At 40.1% G+C, this 19980-nt stretch overlaps 1 protein-coding gene across 8 annotated transcripts in view; it reads right to left on the bottom strand.

The window, feature by feature from the left end:
• The window catches only part of Col24a1 (collagen, type XXIV, alpha 1), a 259542-nt gene that overhangs the window by 103561 nt on the left and 136001 nt on the right, over positions 1-19980 (bottom strand). For all 8 annotated transcript variants that reach the window (XR_001783751.2, XR_001783752.2, NM_027770.3 and 5 more), the window contains 7 exons: positions 16543-16596; positions 15102-15155; positions 12988-13041; positions 7052-7105; positions 6795-6839; positions 6644-6688; positions 765-818 (listed from right to left, as the gene is read on the bottom strand). Coding sequence is in view for 6 of the 8 variants with exons in the window: in NM_027770.3 (NP_082046.2) it covers positions 765-818; positions 6644-6688; positions 6795-6839; positions 7052-7105; positions 12988-13041; positions 15102-15155; positions 16543-16596 (360 nt within the window). In the remaining 2 variants the exon portion in view is untranslated. The remainder of the gene's footprint in view (positions 1-764; positions 819-6643; positions 6689-6794; positions 6840-7051; positions 7106-12987; positions 13042-15101; positions 15156-16542; positions 16597-19980) is intronic.

Genomic DNA, 19980 nt, shown 5'->3' with positions numbered 1-19980 from the left:
TGGCTAAAGCACATTACAGCATCTGACATCTGACATGATTGCGCTAAAGAATGACTTCATTGGCAATAAGGGCTAAGATGTGAGAAAGGAGTGTGTCGGAGTTTTTCCCTTTGCTCAATGCCCTTTCCATTGAAACTCCAGAACTGAATCAGAGCTATGGCATATGGTTTTTGTACTGTTGATGCAACAGCATTTCTATCATATTTGCATATTTAGGCCAATCAGATACAAAGACTGGCTTCACTACATGGCTTTCATTATAGAGCTATTGACTCTGTGTGTGGTAATGCACCAATTATAAGAACTGCAGGCTATCCAGAAAGAATATTTCTGAGCGTCACTGAAGATTTTTGTTTTTCAAAAACAGAAATAAGCTCATTTTAACAGTCATAGAGAAAAGCACCATATTTGACTACATAGAGCCATAAAAGCAACAAAAATTATAATACCAACACACATATGTATTTATGTATGTATGCATGTATGTATGTATGTATGGATGTATGGATGGATGGATGGATGTTTATTTGTTTGTATCCTGCAGTGTATGCATGTATGCATGTATGTATGTATGTATGTATGTTTATTTGTTTGTATCCTGCAGAATTGATACAGTAAAATGCCCATTCTATAGGCGTTGTCTTTGCTATATGGGGTCAATATTGTTTCTAAAGCAAAGTCACCTTCAGCACTGTGGACACAGTCATGGAAAATAAGTGGACCCCATAGGAATGCCACCATTAGAAGAACATAGAGACACTTACGGGTTCTCCGGCAGGCCCCACGTCTCCTGAGCTGCCAGGCAGTCCTTGGAAGCCCTTGACAAACAAATGAGAAATTTGTAGAAAAGCAGCGCATCTGAAAATGCCTTAGCTAGCTTACACACCTGCCTTTGCTTACACGCCCGCCTTTGCTTGTGGGTTTTTTCTATGCATTCCTCATCTTTTTCTCTTTGTACATAAGATTGTACATGAGCACAGCAAAGAATATAATTCTTATATTTTTGGTTGTGAACCTAGCCTTTAACGGCTGAGCCATCTCTCCAGCCCACAAACTCAAGAAGAAGGAAGACCAAGTGTAGATACTTTGATCCTTCTTAGAAGGGGGAACAAAATACCCATGGAAGGAGTTACAGAAGTGTGGAGCAGAGACTGAGGGAATGATCATCCAGGGACTGCCCAATCTGGGGATCCATCCCATATACAGTCACCAAACCCAGACACTATTGTGGATGTCAACAAGTACATGCTGACAAGAGCCTGATATGGCTGTCTCCTGAGAGGCTCTGCTAGTGCCTGACAAATACAGAAGTCGATGCTCACAGCCATCCATTGGACTGAGCACAGGGTCTCCAATGAAGGAGCTAGAGAAAGTACCCAAGGAACTGAAGGGTTTGCAGCCCCATAGGAGGAACAACAATATGAACCAACCAGTACCCCAAGAGCTCCCAAGGACTAAACCACCAACCATAGAGTACACATGGAGGGACCTATGGCTCCAGCTGCATATGTAGCAGAGGATGGCCTAATTGGTCATTAATGGGAGGAGAGGCCCTTGGTCCTGTGAAGGGGAATGCCAGGGCCAGGAAGCAGGACTGGGTGGGTAGGTGAGTGGGGGAAGGGAGGAGGGGATAGGGGTTTTTTTGGAGAGGAAACTAGGAAAGGGAATAGCATTTGAAATGTAAATAAAGAAAATATCTAATAAAAAAACTCACGCAAAAGAAAAAGAGAATATAATTCTTTATCATTAAATAGATCCACAATGTTTATCAACCATGTCCACCATCCATCTCCAGAACCATTTCACCTTCCCAGTTGAAGCCCTGCCAATGCTTCACTTATTACTGCTGCCTTTCCCTCTATCTACGCTTGTTTCCATGAATTTGACTGTCTAGGTTATTATCATAAGTGAGATCCTATGACATCTGTTCTCTTGTGTGTCTGCCTTATTTACTGGGTAGAATGTCTTCAGGGTTCTTCCTTTTAGCTTGTGTCAAAGCAGCCTTTTTAAAGTAGAATAATATTCCCATGGATGCATAAACCACATTTTGTTCACTCATCTGTCGGGGGTCACTTAAATTGCTCCAGCTTTTGGCTATTGTCAACATGCCACTGTGAACACGGGCATGCAAGCTGAGTCCTGGGTTTCCGTTACTTTGGAATTGTGATGGGGTACATTTTATTTCTATGTAAGAGGAAACAAAACTTTTTTCTTTCATTTTAAATTACTTTCATTTACTTATTATGGCTAAAGCTCTGTTTCAGTTCTGAAAATCATATGTTCTTCATTCACTTCAAGCTCCTAAACTAATAGACAGGATCAATACACAGACCTTGCTCTGCCTTCTCTGCTAACTGAAGCGCGTAATGGAAGTGTGTAATGGAAGTGTGTAATGGAAGCGCAGACCTTTAAGTGGTGTCTGCTGGGTTTGCTCTGTAAAGCATGTTTGGACACAGAACCACTTAGTATTTCCATTAATTCTGTGGATTCTGCACAGAGGTCGTTTTGCAAAGCAGGGACTCAATTTCCATGTTCTCAATTTTTTATTGAGGATTAAGAGGAAAAGCACAAATTGGCTTAAAATAAAAATTCTGCTTAAGGCTTTTCAGATGTTATTAATGATATATGACTTTGTAGCAGAACTGACTACTCCATGGCTTTAACTCAGGAATTATGGGACCAAATGACCATGAAAATAACAAAGACTGTTGTAGCTATGTAGAGCCACAAAGGACCCATTTTTCTTCTTCTTGCTGTTATTATTATTATTATTATTATTATTATTATTATTGGTGTGTGTGTGTGTGTGTGTGTGTGTGTATGTGTAACATGAATGTGCAGGTACCCGTGGAGACCAGTAGAGGGCATTTGATCCCTCTGAGCTGAAATTGAAGGAAGTTGTCAGCCTCCTTGTATGAAGGCCCTTCTCTCCCAGTGGCCTCTCTATGGTGCTGAATGACACCCAGAGTTTTATATACACGGAAAACTGCCTTTAAGATTAAAGGTGAAAAAAAATATTTCACAATTCAAAGGATAATTCACTATTAGCAGACTCCTCTAAAAGGAACTGAGAAGGCATTTCATAGGCTCCAGGGAAATGACAACGGTTAGCTATTCAAACCTTCAAGGAGGAATGAAGACCACTAGAAATGGCAAACAAGAAGATGGAGAGAGAGCCAGTCTCCTCACACCAAGGTCTAAAGCACACAACTAATTTATATTAAAGCAAATGCAATTTTATTAATGTTTAGACAAAAGCTCTGTTTACAATGAAGTTTCAGAATGCACGTGGATGTAATATGTAAAATAACCACTGTAACCTCCCTTCAGCCTGATGTGGATACATTCGAGGGTTTCTTCTAAACGTAATATCTTGCCATATTATGAAGCATACTATGAAGCTCAGATGATTATCCTTGGAAGGAAGCAGGCACTAACTTATTTTGGCAAAGAGCCAGATATTATTGTTCAGCCTTACAGCGTAGGTCAAGACACTTGGCTGAAGCAGCACAGTACAGATTGGTTGCTTGCTCAAATAGGGTTTAAAGGAACTATAGACAGCCACTACCCTCAAGATAGGTTGATAAAATTTTTGAATGTGCATGAAGTGATATTTCCTAATATGACCTCTTTACAACCCTTACACAATGCTGTTCTGGTGTTTACTGATGGCTTTTCTAAAGGGTGAGCTGGATATCTTATAATCAACAGGTAATCATAAAGACTCCTGGCCTCTCAGCTCAGTTAGCAGAATTAACAGCAGTACTGAATGTCTTTCAGTCTGTACATGAGGCTTTTAATATTTTTACTGATAGTTTATATGTTGCACAATCAGTACCCTTATTAGGACCTGTGGCACGTTTAACTTTAATACGCCAGCAAGATTCCTGTTTTCACAATGGCAAAACATCATTCTTGCCTGAAAACACCTGTTCTATATTGGCCACATATGATCTCATTCTGGTCTTCCTGGACCTTTAGCTGAAGACAATGATTGCATCGACTGAGCTCTAATAGAAGCCTTAATTTCAGATCCTGTTGCTTTGGCCAAATGTGATCATGAAAAATTTCATCTCTCTAGCCATAACCTTAAGGCTCCAACATAAAATCACTAAAGGGCAGACAAGAATGATTACAAAACAATGTCCTAAATGTATTACATTATCTCCAGTGCCACATTTAAGAGTTAATCCACGAGGTCTTATGCCTAATCATACTTGACAAATGGGTGTAACTCATGCAGAATTTGGAAAATTAAAATATATACATGCTTGTATTGACACTTGTTCAAGATTTCTTTTTGCTTCTGTGCATACTGGAGAAGCCTCCAAAAATGTAATTGATCATTGCCTACAAGCCTTTAATGCCATGGGATTGCCTAAACTTATTAAGACAGATAACGGACCATCCTATTCTAGCAAAAATTTTACTTCATTTTGTAAAGAATTTGGCATCAAACATAAAACTGGAATTCCTTATAACCCCATGGGACAAAGAATAGTTGAACATGCTCATCACACTTTAAAAAATTGACTTTTAAAAACAAAACAGGGGCTGTTATATCCCCCAAGGTCACCAAACGCACATCTTGCTTTTGCTTTATTTGTTCTAAATTTTTTGCAAACTGATGTTAAAGGTCAGACTGCAGTGGATCACCACTGGCATCCAGTTACTTCTAGTTCTTATGCCATGGTAAAGTGGCGGGACCCATTAACTAATGAATGGAAGGGTCCAGACCCAGTCCTAATCTGGGGAAGAGGCTCGGTCTGTGTTTTTTCACAAAAAGAAGACGGAGCTCATGGCTACCTGAAAGATTAGTTCGTCAACTGGACACAGATCCTGAATCTTCCATTAAGTATGACTCTGACCTTGATTATAGCTAAAATCCTCTTTAGTTGAAAAGTTAATTTGGAGCACAGCCTCCTCTCCCAGAAAGTTACAGCCTTTCTGTGATTCTCAAAGTCACCTCCCCCACACCAGGAGCTCTAAGTCTAGCCTGATCGTTGCTAATTTGCAATTGAATGGAGTACCTGGACTTCTCCAAAGAAGCTTTTTGTACTTTTGCTTTTCACTGTCTCGACTTTGTTTTTCAAGCAGGTCAGTCAATGCCCTTCAGCCTGACTGCAGCAGGTGTGCAGCCCCGCCTCCAACAGCGCAGGTGGCAGTTATTAATCCTCATCAAGAAGCATTCTAAGTACATATTGTGGCTTTGGTCTGAATTGGGAATAACGTGTGCTAATGAGGGCTGGACAGTCTCAGATCTCAGAACCATACGAATTTAAGACAGGTACATGCCAAAAGGCCGTGGCTGTTGATAACACACCACAAAGCCATGTTTGTGTGAAATATAACACAAACTAGCTGCACTTAGTAGCCTCTAAGATGGAATTGGATGGTTCGGAAAGATCTAAGATTTCATTTCACTTAAGGAGGAATCAATGTAGGCAAAGATTTCATAAACTTCAACAGTTATTATAAACTCATTATTTTCTGTCCAAGCTGTGACATCTTTTAAGGCAGCTTTACCCTTCCAGGAGTCCACAGGACTTGTGGGCTGTATGACAGTTGCAAATTGACCCTAGTTCCTTTCATGGGATTGAGGAGATGTTCCAATCGTCTAAGCAGAAAATGAAGGTAAAATTCTAATGAAGGTCAACAATATACATATAAGTAATTCTATTTCTGTGAGGCTTTTTATATTAAAATTAAAGGGATACAGTTGAGCTCAGGCTTGCCTGCAATAAAGCAAAGTGGTCAGACTCTAAGGAAGCATTGCTAACCCTGACTGTGATGACTAAAACATGGTGATTACGAAGACACACAGGTGCTCTCTGAGAATGCCTTCAGTTAATGCACAAGAGTAAACACACCTCTCTTTTTTCAGGACAGTCATTTACTTTCTTCCAAATCTCTGGTATTTTAGATCTGACTGCTGTCAAGTACACTGCTATAATAAAAGACAACAGGCAGGGGGCAGCAGACTTCAAACAGGAACAAGCAAACATTGTCCTAGGTACAACCACTACCAGCTGAAGCCCCTAGGTCCTGGCCTTTAATGACTCCTCAGTTGTCATCCATTTAAAATTTCAAATTATTTAGATTTAAGCCATCAGATATATTGACATGACAAATCAAAGTGTCACTCACATTATGATTCAGAATGAAAGCTCTTAAAAGTCCTTGTGTGTAATCTGTGTAATTATCAGAAGCGAAGGTTTGTCTATGCAGTGTTCAATATTTCTCTACTCTTTCATGATGACGGCCACAGAAATTATTGATGCCCAGGGAAAAATCTGTACAATTCTGGTAAGATGTGAGATGGTTGGAAAATGTCTAGCGCTATAAAACACTGAAAACTCTTACAGTAGTATAATGAGAGATATACTACTCATTATGCAAGAGGCGTGAGACTCTGCACTGCAAAAGAGAAGACAGCACCCGAGGCGAGTTAGGATGAAGCTAGGAGAGAGGTCCTGGATGCTTCTTGTATGATTTTGTTATGTCCCATTACAGTTCCACGGCACGGCATTTCGTTTTGAGTTTTAGAGAAACGTCAATCATGGTGAGACTGACATTGAGTTACAATTGTCATGTCAGCTCTGTTATTAATAACAAGAACACATTATAGAAAAAAAAAACTTACCGGTTTTCCTTGAACTCCCCTCTCCCCAGGGCTTCCAGCCTTACCCTACACATGAGAGAAAAAAAATGCTTAGGTCATTCAGCCTTCTCAAATAGCACAAGGGAACGTCAGAATGCTCGTGCTTGAGGAGACCACGTGGCTTGCTACTCACGGGGAGGCCAGGAAGCCCTCTTTTCCCTTGGTTTCCTTTTTCACCCTATGAAAATATCAATATCACATGGACTGGTCAGAACTTGAGCCATGGTTTTAATGGTACTACACAGAAAACAGGGCATCAAGTACACAGTTCAATATTAAAAAGGATACATGGCTGATATGTATTAAACACTATGCGGTAGTATTTCAATATACAGGACATAATGGCTCTGCCACATTTAACTGCGCGTGAAATGGAGAATCAGCAAGTACCTTAGCACCATGTCCTCCTTGATCCCCTGCAAGGCCATCTGGTCCTCTGGGTCCCTATAGGTAGAAGGACAATATCCCATTGTTAATTTGAAATGCTCCCCTTAAAAGCAAATAATAATCAAGTCCACGTTTTAAAGGATTCATTCCACAGAGTAAGTTCAATGAGTGCAGAATTAGCTATAAGAGTTGATGAGGTGTTTCTAACCTAAGTTGATTCTTTTTCTTTTCTTTCTCTTTCTCTTTCTCTTCCTCTTCCTCTTTCTCTTTCTCTTTCTCTTTCTCTTTCTCTTTCTCTTTCTCTTTCTCTTTCTCTTTCTCCCTTTTCCCTTCTTTTTCCTTTCTTTTTCCCTTCTTTTTCCCTTTTTCCCTTTCCCCTTTTCCCCTTCTTTTTCCCTTCTTTTTCCCTTCTTTTTTCCCTTTTTCCCTTTTTTCCCTTTTTCCCTTTCCCTTCCCCTCCCCTCCCCCTTTCCTTCCCTTTTTCTTTTCCTTTCCTTTCCTTTCCTTTCCTCTCCTTTCCTTTCCTTTCCTTTCTCTCTTTCTCTCTTTCTCTCTTTCTTTCTCTCTCTCTCTTTCTTTCTCTCTCTCTTTCTCTCTCTCTCTCTTTCTCTCTCTCTTCCTCTTTCTTTCTCCCTTTCTCCCTTTCTTCCTTTCTTTCTTTCTTTCTTCCTTCCTTCCTTCCTTCCTTTCTTTCTTTCTTTCTTTCTTTCTTTCTTTCTTTCTTTCTTTCTTTCTTTCTTTCTTTCCAGCAGTCCTGAGGGATTTATTCTTAAAATGGCTCTAAGTTAACTTAAAAGATCCTGGGTTGTTTGCCTAGGCAGTCTTAAGTTTCATTATTTTGGAATTGTTCTCTCTGCATTTTTAGAAAATGAATGTTCAGGACACTGCACTTGCTATGTGTCCACTGGACAGCAGCTACTGGAAGATGGCAGGGGCTCAGAACAGGGACAGAATGGCACTTGTGGGCAAATCTTCTCAGTATCTACTCAGGAATTACCTGTAGAGAAGAGCCAGCTGCTCTCATACAGCGATAAGTCTCGCTTTCTAAAGCATATGTATCTTGAAGGGCTCTGTAACAGACTTAAATTCTACGTGGACACCCTCTGTAGAAAGGAGGTAGCTATTGCTGTCCCGACATGTAATTATGAGTTTCTTCATCATGGAACACTAAGTTATTTAATACTTAATTTATTTTTATGATTTCATAGAAAGAGTAATTAGTTCAAGGGAGAAGTGGTTGTACAAAGGACCAAGAGAAGAAGTCCACAGGGAGGCAGACCTGGCACATTTGTCCCAGGCATGGAGATGCCACTTGGATGTACGAGGTCAGCCCTGTGAGTTATGGGTAGAAGCAGGCAGAGGGACCACGTGGAGAAGAGTGAGGAGAGGAGCCTTAGCCTGACCAGGCTGTCAGCTGCATGCAGGGAAGTGCTGAGAAGACAAAGCCAGGATTCGCATTTAAGTAAGTGGGTGATAGGAAGCAGAAGGTTTCTATACAGCACAATTGCACAAACTTGAGACCCTGTCAAGTTCTGAGGTGAAGGGGTCCCCGCGTTGGCTCTATTGTCCAGAATTCTATTTTCAAAGCTGCTTGCTACAATAGGCCTCTACAGGCTGGAATCCTGGCTTAAGCGTATTCCCAGGTTCACTCAAGGGTTTGGAGGGAGCACGAACACCCCAGGAGGCCCATGAGGAGCTCCCTATTAAAGCAAAATTTATATAAAATATTTGTATAGTGTTTTACATTAAAACACACTTACACAAGACTGTTTCACAGTGATTATTGTTGCTGTTGTTGTCATTATGGTCATGGTGGTAAGTCAGGGCCTCTAGCAGGCAGTTCACCATTGAACTTCTGCTGGCCTCTTAAATTTCTTTTCTTTTCTCTTTTTACACTTATGATTTTATTTACCAAGAGATATTTATTTCTATGCTCCCAGTGATAAAGATAACCACGAGCAGTGTAAAAATAAAAGCCTAAGTCAGGAATTCCCATTTAGGTCATAAAGCAAGCATAAACATCGGAGGGTTTGAGAGCCCTGTTCTAAGGAAGGCTGGAACTGTCTATGCTTCAGGCAAGAGTGAGCATAGCCTAGCAGTAGAGGAGGTTTCCCTCTGGTGGTAGACATAACCCACAGTGCTGATGAGACTCCTAAGACAACATAAACTTCAGGACAAGGCCTAAGAGAATTAGACACTCCACGTTACAATAGGCACACAATTTGGCATAATATTTAAAAAGTAACAGCTCGAGTGTTTCCCGGATCGCTCATTTTCTGGGTTAAAGCATGCTGCATACGCAGAATACCCAGGCTTTTTCTATGCCGTTAGGAACGTCAAAGCTGGCTGCGGTGAGCTGGAAGAGGTGAGCTGGCTGCGATGAGCTGGAAGAGGGTTCTTTCAGCCAGGGTGAGAGTTGAATACCTCAACTCCATCGAAGAAAAGCATACTGCATATTTGACACATAGGTAAATACATTAAGGACTTAGGCAGACTCGCGAGTGAGCAGTTTGCAACATAATGCAATGTGTGTTAGGCTGGGGGGCCTTCTATTTCATATAAATACTAAATTAAAAAGAAGAAACTTGCAGTCAACCAAACTGTTATCATATACTGCATGCCTGGTTTACTTAGGAAGACCATTATGAGAGCCTTGAGCCCATATCTGTGGCCTCTGTGGTAGGTTACGACAGGCTGAGTGCCCGTGAATGAAGGAAATAGCTGTGTCCTTAGGACAGATGGACTCAGTGTATTTATATGTTCTTGGAGCCAGAGCTGGATCTTGATATGATCCCTATTAATTTTCAACTCACTCGCATGCCTAACTCATGTGCCAAGCAGCCTTTTTCTGACCCCTGATTTACACAGCCGGAACCAAGTGATCCACTGAACCAAATCAACACTGTCAGGGCCCTTGGGGAAAGGTCCCTGCTGCAAACGTTTAACAGAGCAGAGGAAAAATCTATATCACTTGAAATACTTTAGCTATTGCGTAGCACAGATCCTAAATACAAATCCTACCGAAGGCACTCTACCTTAAAATGACAGACAGCCCCTCGAAGGGACCAACTTGCAGAGTGTTTATCACCATATAGGTGTCACCGTTGGAGAGAAAACTCTAAATTGTTGTGTATTTCTAACATAGTTATTCCTCTACCCCATCCCCATCTTAAGCAGCATGGTCTCAATACCAAATCTGCTAGCTGCCCGCCTCTCTCTACCAATGCTCTAGAGAAAGAGGATGGAATCTAGAGAGAGCTTGTGATCAAGGACGACTTAATTCCTGCCCATGTCAGTCAGTGAGGCCTGCTTTGCTCCTATCCTTTCTCCTGTGGGCAGCTGGGCACAGAGGGAAAGACTGGCAGGTGTCAGCGTCCTTATTATCAGCAATCCTCCAAGTGTCAGCTTGTATGTGAACGGCAATGGCTCAGGCTGAGCTGACTCCTAACCGCCCATCAGGCCAAGCCTCCATCATCTGGGACCAGAGTAGCGAATCTGTCAGCTTAAATCATGACGACAAACGAAAGGATTTTATGAACTGCACCGAGTAGTTTTAGTATATTGAATAACTTCTCTTTATCTGACTGTTCTCCGGCTAACCATACCAGCTAGGAATAGATTAAGATGTTTAATGTTTAAGATGCTTAATGTTTAAATAGAAAGGGCATTTATATAATAATTTAATATATTTATGACTACCTTTTACTATTTATCTTGTTATTCTCTGCAGTTATGTAAATGGCACAATTATACAATCATCCCACTGCAGGTTAGGAAAATTTTCCTGATACTGTTATGGTTACCTTACTCTTTAGACGTTTGTATTGTGGCCTGCTTTAAGTTTCCTTCCCCTTGGTAGATTTTTAGTATTCCATCATATGTCTCAGTTTCAAGACCATAAGTCACAAAATTGGAAAGCCCACTGTGGTGTGAAACCTGAGGGGCAGTTGACACAGGATCTTCCGGGTTACGAGTTAAGGGTTATATAAACGGTAAGAAATCAGGTTGGGTAGATAGACTGTGGGTTGTCAGTAGGCAGAATCTCTCAGGAATGATCCTACTGCTCGTAATGTTTGTATGACCGTTTGAGAACAGTATAAATCCCAGAACAACTAGGAAAGGTGAATAAGCATTAGGCCATTCTGTGTGGGCTCAGAATGTAGGTCCCTAAGAGTATAGTTTCCCTTCAGGGCCCTGTCACACAAAGAAGTGACAGGCATCCTAGAAGAATCGATTCCCTTAGCTTTTGTGGTTGCACCAGAATATGGACCCAATGTCTCGGAGCCTGACACCTTTCCAACTTACCTCAGTAGGCCAGCTCAATAGTGTGTGTGTGTGTGTGTGTGTGTGCGTGAGTGTCCATCCAATGTCTGAGGAGGTCATGAGAGGACACTGTACCTCCTGGAGCTGGAGTTACAGGCAGATGTGAGCTACTTGACATGGTGCTGGCAACACAACTCTAGTTCTCACGACTGAGCAGCCAGTACTCCCAACAAAGAAGCCATCTTTCCATCCCCATTCAATTATTATTATTATTATTATTATTATTATTATTATTTGGTATGGAGTCTACCATTAGTAATATTCTCCTAGTGAAGAAAGACACCTTTCTCCCCTAACAAAGTTTCCTTTTGTAGAAACTCCTGAGGGAAAGGGTTTAAAATTGTGTGGCTCCACTTGAAGAGAGTCAGGAAACCATATCTGGAAAATGATGAAAAGGCTTGGGGATATGAGGGCGAGGGCAGCGTGACACGTCAGGACAGCAGGAAGCTACTCGTGGTCCCAGTGAAGTTAGGAAACTGCAACAGGATTTATGAGATCATCCAAGTGGTTCAGCATGTACTATGGTTAGGGACATGGATTTGCCTGAGAATCACTGAGACCTAAATCATTTAACTAACCAAAGACTGGAATAAGTATTTATTTTTAATCCACCTGCCACAAGCTGTTGTGCTTTCTCACTATGACTCAGACCAGACTGAATAAACACCTCTGACCTCACCAAGGATCGAGTCCTGGCTAGCAGTAAGCAGCAAACGACACTTAAGAGCATGGGTCCCTTCTCTCTTAGCTTTAAATTTATTTAGGCTAAAATGAATCAACTATCACTGATGCTTGCAGATAAGCAATCTAAAAGCCAGGAAGGAAAATGGTTTTTCATAAAATAAATAATAATAAAGACAAAAGTCTCCCCTCAATCTCTCCTACCACACGAGACGTAAAATCAAAGCTGTTCTCCGACAGAGCCCACAGGACTCTCTCTCAGTTCTACAACTGGGAAACTGCAGTGCTTTCATCTTTATTATTTTTCAACTTTAAAAGTCTTCGTTAGTTAGAGACCATCTTTTAGAATTAAAAAATGCTGCCCCTAAAGGCACACATTCAGATGAGGAAAAGTATCGCTTATTATTCCATGCGGCATCAGATAAACATTGGCTTTGGTGTAAGATATATCAGGGCCTGGATATAGGCTGAGATATTTCTCTGTCTCTAAGGATCATATTCCTTGGGTCCTGGTTATAATTCCTTGGATATACAGTGCCGTGCCTTCTTACAGCGTACCAAACAAGACAATATACATAAAGTATATGTGACAGGCATATAAGTGATAGCCTGATGCTTTTTTAAAAAGTGTTAATGCTTAAGAGACCACTTAGTAGATAAATATTCTTTTTCATGTTTTTCCCCATATTAATTATTAAATAAAAATAATTGTAATACCTTTTATTATTAGTTATTAGTTATGTAACTATAATACATAGTTATATTAGTTGTTCTAGTAGTTATATTTCAATTGCTATAGGCAGTGCATCTAACAGAATAAAAACAGCAAAAATCCAACATGTGAGTATGACTCTAGACTGTGTATAGCTGACTTTGTCAAACACATCACTACGAGGTGACTTTTTTGAGGTTAACATACTTTTTTTGTTACTTACTCTTTGTCCTTTAGGACCCGGACTCCCAGGTGCGCCTCTTGCCCCAACAAGACCCTACATGTTGAAAATTTAAAAACTCAGATATCAAATTCATAACATTGTTTCTAGAATAGTATCTGTACTTTCTTATGTGACATTTATTTTAATTGATGGATTTTTAAAACTGAAATTTATTTATCTCCCTGGAAATACATTTTAATTAATCAATACCATGTGTTGCTTCCCTACAAATAAATTTTAATTAATAAATACCATGTGTCCCTCCCCAGTGTTCTGCTTTCAAAATATTTCACTCTTTGGATAAATGCCTTTTATGGGTGAAATGAATTGGAAGGGTTTAGTATTCACGGAATAGTGTTCAGGAAGAATGCTCAAAGGAAATGTGAAGGAGAGGTCCTCTTAGCTAGCTGAACCAGCCTAATATCCCTGCTCCATCAAAGAAGCAATAGCTATTATTGTTACAATTTCTTTGCTATTTAAGTATATCTGTATAACCCCGTGTATAAAATTTGTATATTTTCTGAACCCATGAATAATATCATAAGTGATTTTAAATTAATGTATCAAGCACTTGGGATTAAAGGCAGAGGCAGGCGGATTTCTGAGTTCGAGGCCAGCCTGGTCTACAGAGTGAGTTCCAGGACAGCCAGGGCTACACAGAGAAACCCTGTCTCGAAACCCCCACCCCACAAAAAAGTATCAAAAATGGAAATTAGGTTGCTACTTTAAAGTCAAGTTTAATGATGCCTTAAAGTCTCCTTTAAAGAGTTACTAGAGTATAGCACAAATTTGTAGCTACGTATATAAATGTATAGAAGGAGATTCTTGACAATATGACCATTTAGCCAAACAATAAAGTAGATCCCTCAGTAGGGCATGTGATCTTCACAGCTTTGGGTTTTTGATCAGATTTACAATAACCAGACATGAATGTCTTCCTGACAGGAGACCTCAAGTACAGTCAGAAAGCAGTTGGTTCCCCGAAACCACAATACCACAATGGCACCAGTGGGTACAGCTTGCCTGGTAGGTTGGCACTACATCATGCAAAGCCTACACTTGGTTAAGGTCTTTGATTCTTTTCTCCATCAGCAACCCACACAGCACCTTCAAACACTATGGAAGCAAGCCAGCGGGGACTTTCTGGTCAATTTGAGATTGATGTTCTGGGTCCTGCAGCCAAAGCGTGTGTGTCGCCTTCAGCTCCCAGGTCTTTCCTTTTTGTCACTGTGAGTAATGACAGTGGCAATGCCCTGTGTTGCTTCCGTGCCTTTGGGACCCTCCTGACCACACACTCAGAGAGAGATATTCTAATCCCAGCACCGAGATTTTAACAACCCTTGTCTTCTCTTTAGTTATAAACTTTATGTAGATAAAAATGGGCCAAGTTCTGGGTCTTAAGTTAACTCATTCTTTTTTGTGAGTGAAGAGATGGGCAACTCTGCACTGGTGTTTGTTTGTTTTGTTTTAGACGTCAACAGTATGTGTATGGATATACTAGGCAATCAGCCTCCTTTATAGAATGGAAGCATCATGAGCCATAACATAAACAATTTCTGTGAAGAGAAATTCTGTGCAGATACCACAGAGGCTGGACTTCTTCAGATTCATGTCCACAGTAACTGTCAAATCCTGACAAGTGAATGTTTTCTCTCTAGGGGCAAGATTTAATTATCTTTCTGAAAACAGCAGATGGAAGAGATTCAAAACTCAAGTGCTACTCACCAAAAGCACATTTCCTATGAATTTTAACTGTTTGTTTGAGAGTATTTGCAAAATTAAAAAAAAACATTTTAAAATAACTCCTCGTGCTTTGTTAATTCCTTGGCTTTCAGCTGTATTTTGGTTACTGGTTCTATTTTTCTTGCAGAAGGAGGATTCATTTTTTTCCTTTTTTCTTTTAGGCTTAGAGAACTGAAATTGGTTACTATACATAGTAGGGCTAAGGAAGCTCAAGATACCAAGAAATATTTCAGAAAGTTCATATGGTTTAGGAGAGGTGCAACCTCCATTATCTTATACATAGATTATTTACATGAGACTCAAAAAGATGGCAATGAATTTAAATTAAAGTGGACATTCAAGAAAGGACCACAAGTCTGCTCTATACTTACAGGTAATCCAAGTGGGCCCATGGGCCCTGGAGCCCCAGGAGGACCTGGGTAGCCCTAAGATTAAAATGAAATATAAAACATATAATTAACCATTTTCCTTTAAGAAAAAAAAAAACCACAGTAAACCACAAATGGTAACAAAAATAACAGTTTGACAAGATTACCCTTTTCTACCTAAGATACATGAGACCATAGGAAATGCTCTGTAGTACGGTCACAGAAATTGAACATGCGTTTCCACAGAATCTGCCTGTCAGTTATTAGGTCATTGCTTTAAAAAGAAAGTCTTAGGTGGCACCATGTGTTATAATACCTCAGGATCCCCTTCATTTCCTCTTTCTGTGTGTGATGATATCTTATGTGTGGACTATGCTCTGTGATGATACTAATCATGACTTATGAACTTTTCTTTTCTTTTCTTTTTTTTTTTTTGAGACAGGGTTTCTCTGTATAGCCCTGGCTATCCTGGAGCTCACTTTGTAGACCAGGCTGGCCTCGAACTCAGAAATCTGCCTGCCTCTGCCTCCCGAGTGCTGGGATTAAAGGCATGCGCCACCATGCCCGGCTGACTTATGAACTTTTCAAAGAGGTTAGTAAATCCCATGATTAAGGAAGGTAGATGCAATTAATCCATCAACTTTTAGAAAGAACACATTCATTATGCCGCTAACACTAATTCTGAAGATGTCTTAGCAGGGAAAGATTCTTGAATCAATTGGTTTATGAATAAGTTAGGTTAACTACCTGCCCCCTACTAGAAATTGCTTAAAAAAATCTTGTGGTGCTTGTCTGATAATAAAGAAATTAAAAATAAAGAGTAAAAGATGGAATGAGCTTGTAGATAGTGTTACATGCCACCTTTATTCTATATTTTCTGAAAGGGGGTGTTCTAGAACTGATACTGGTCATCCTTTAAATTTCCCGTAACACTTACTAGCTATTTAATAAACTAAAAGTACAACCCAGGTATAAAACATCAGTTGTCATTATCTTGAGGATATAAAAGAATAAGACAATTTTTGGTGCTGAAATTCTTATGTGCCAAGACCTACTTTATAGCCAAAAGACCTATCCCATGGCCAAAAACTGGTTTACTACTAGAGAGTAGCTGAGAACATATGTAATAAAAACTTTATTTGCAGAAGAACATGCAGACTTTTCAGTTGAATTTTCTTTTTAATTTACTGTGGCTCATGTATTATTCTCCCCAAACTGTAGAATATTTTTCATGAAGGCAGTTTATTTTTATGCTTTATTATGGATTTGTTATCATAGAACATCATTCTAGGATATAAAACAGCTAAAAAGAAAAGTTCCATGGAACTCTATTATACAATAACATTTTTATTAAAATACCTGTCAGTGCGGGTCTACCCCCAGCAGGCCTTAGCTTTGTTATTAGGTGTGTTGGAAACAGAGTGTTTAGATCTTGAATTCTTACCATGACACCTTTTTCCCCCTGGGGACCAAGTGGGCCTGGACTTCCACGTTCTCCCTTGTGAAACAATAAGGAGAGAAGGCATCACTGAGTGGTATTAGTGATGGATGAGTTAAGGCTACGAAGGGAAACCACAACCATAGCTTGCATGCACATCCCGCCTTCACCATCAACACCTCTGAAACGTACAGAGCTTGCATTTTAACCCCATGCCTGCAAATTTTCTAAAACAATGACGTTCTCTGCTTTACAGTCTTATTGAAGTGAAGATAGAAACTATGGAAAAACGAGATCTTCTAAAAAGCACATAGCCTGTAACGTTTTATAAGTGAGAATTGTAATGAGTTACTACAAGAGACTGCAGAGTGGGAAATTCCTAAAAACATCAAGCAAATTGAAAAAAGAGGTAATCTCTGGAACAATGGAAGAAATTACTTCCTTGGACTGTGGGCCCCAGTGAAGATCTGCAGCTCTCATTCTGGAGGGTTGTAGGACTCTAGTCTTCAATAGGAAGTTAAAAGTAATGTAATCACGTTAAAATTCCTCCTATTGTCTAAGTATCAGCTCATTGAATTATAACCAAATAATTGAATCATTTCTGTACTTGGTTATATTAAAAATCAATAAGCACATATTAAGAACTTGCATTATATTATAAAGTTAATTTTATATTCTGCTTTCAAGTAACAATAGATTTGTTATTAGCAGGGATAAAATAATTAGAAAGAAGTTGAATTGTGAACCATGTAGAGCTTTTTCTCACCCCAGGGAGGGAGAAAACCAGGGAGGAGTAGAGATGTATGCGGACATTTTCTAAGAGGGTGGACGTTAATAGAGTCCAACCCTTTGTCCATGAATAAAAGTCTGGGATGAGAGAGTGACCTGGGTCAGGTAAGCTATGAGACTGAATGTAGCACAGGTGTCTAATAAATGAGTTGGGGGAAAGAAAAGAGTAAACTGGACGCCTATTCTTCTGATTCAAAATTGCTTCCAAAGAGGTTTAAAGGTGGGGTTACATATAAAGGTGGGATTACATATAAAGGTGGGATTACATATAAAGGTGGGATTACATATAAAGGTGGGATTACAGAGCTTCCCCACTGGCCACTTCACACTTGCTTTTCAGGCTACATCTTTATAACCAGAAGGCTATCCTACGCTCTAAAAGTTAGAAACAAACATGTAACTAGCTTTATGTCAACATATTTAAGAGATTCACTAGAGGTAATATGTTATACTTTTGAGTAAATTTTCCTTTTACCAGCATAGATTAATTGTACAGAGTAATAATTTTCATTTTTCTATTTCCTACGTGCACCTAGCACACCGTGATCACGTGCACATACTCTCTTACTGCTTCTGTGTCTCCTCTTTTTCCTTCTACAACCCTAATGGCCTCCCTCTTATGCTGACTAGATTCCACATGTGAGAGAAACCATGAAATGGTTTCCTTTCAAGCCTGGCTTATTTCCCTTAATGTCATGATCTCCATCTCCAGCAATTACTTGCAATGGGATAGAATTTCATTCTTTTCATGTCTATTTGGGGCTCTAAATGTCTCTTGGATGTACAGTTCTTTCCCTACATTTGGAATATTTTTTCTGCACAGCTTCAGCAAGTAGATTCCATGTGGCTTTAGTTCACAGATATGTTCTTTTTCTACATTGAGAATTCTTGTTTTTCACCTCATGATCATGTCCCAGAGTTCTTGAAAGTCATGGTCATGACTTCTTTTTCTTTCTTTCCTTTATTTTTTCTTTCTGAATGTAATCATTCCTTAACCTTATCATCAATCTGTGAAAACCTTTCTTCTACTTAATGCAATTTAATGATAATATTGTCCACAATTTAAAATTTTGATTTATGGTGACTTTCATTTCCAAAATTCCTGTCTTTCCCCCTAAGAATCTGTTTATTTATTAAATTTCTCATTTTTCTTACTAAATTTCTTCTCTAAATCTTGATTTGACTTTCTTATCCCATTTGCCTGTTTGTTTGACTCCTCTCTGAGGTCACTGGTCCTTTTTTAAAGTAAACTTTTGAATGCTTGGCTTAGTCTTTCAGCCTCTTCATTATTTTTGGACTCAGCTATTGAGGGCTTGCTACCTTTGTGGGATTCATATTCCCTTCCTTTCCATTTTTCTTGTGTTTCTATGTAAATATTTTTGCATTTGTTGGGATATCCCTTCTGGTTTTATGTAAAAGTGTTCTTAGGCGGTGATTTTATCTTGAGCTCTCAATCTCCATCTCTACTCAGAAGAGAGGAAGCAGACCACAGAAGAACAATTAAAAAACAAATTAGATATTTAAACACAACAGAAAACCCAACTAGAAATATCAACTATATTCCCTTAAGGAGAGAAAAGAAAGTTGCTAAGATACTTAGTCTCCAAGTCCTGACAGTATTAATGATGCTATGGTGTGCGTGAGGAGCCTAGCATGGCTGCCCTCATAGAGCCCCAACAAGCAGCTGACTGAGCTGCTTCCACCCAAACATTGGACTGAAGTCGGGGACCCCTGGGCTTGAATTAGGGAAAGGCTGGAAGAAGTTGAGGATGAGGGTGACCCCATAGGAAGACCAGCAGTCTCAACTAACACAGACCCCTGATATCTCCCAGACACTGAGTCACCAACCAGGCAGCATACACCAGCTGATGTGAGGCCCCTGGCACTTAGAGAGCAGAAGACTGCCTGGTCTGGCCTCAGTGAGAGAAGATGCACCTAACTCTTGAGAGACTAAGTATCTTGAGGCCCCAGGGAGTGAGGAGGTCTGGTGGGGTGTTAGATGTGTGTGTGTGTGTGGGGGGGCATCCTCTTGGAGAAGGGGGAAGAGGAATGGGATGAGGAACTGTCAGAGGGCAGAACGGGAGGGGGATAACTGGATTGTAAAAAAAGATTAAAGATAATTAAAAACGAATAAGATAAGAACTGAAAAGCTACTCAAGCTAAAAGTATTAAAGATTAAGTAATAAAATGACAGGGAGTGGAGCGAACAATCGACATTGGAAAGAGAAAAAGATGGGTGTTGACAGCAGAAGAAAAGGCGGTCTGAGTAAACACAATAAAAGAAATACAGGGCAAAGCAAACATTCGGAGAGAAAACAAGACCAATCAGGGTTTCCTCCTTGCTGAGGAGGCAGAGGATGGAGATGCTCTGCTCTCTCCTAGACTCATCCTTGGTATTGGGAACAGGAGGATACTGAGTGCTGTGCTTTCTGGAGTTCAACAGATCAGACCAGGGAAGCTTGAGCCAGCCTCACTGGACTTTTTCACTGGGCTTGATGTCTACTGTGCCTGCCGCTGGGCTGATTGCTGTTGGGATACAGGATCAGCAATACGAGAAAGCAGAAACCTCCTTCAGGTTGTCCCTGCCACATGAGCCTGTTGGCCACCACGTTGGATGGTCCCTCATGGCGAGGAACTCCGTTCGTGCAACCACGA

Source organism: Mus musculus, chromosome 3, assembly GCF_000001635.26.
Source record: "Mus musculus strain C57BL/6J chromosome 3, GRCm38.p6 C57BL/6J".
Taxonomy (NCBI): domain Eukaryota; kingdom Metazoa; phylum Chordata; class Mammalia; order Rodentia; family Muridae; genus Mus; species Mus musculus.
The sequence above is the reverse complement of the archived record's forward strand: the minus strand, read 5'-3'. Positions and strand labels throughout refer to the sequence as shown.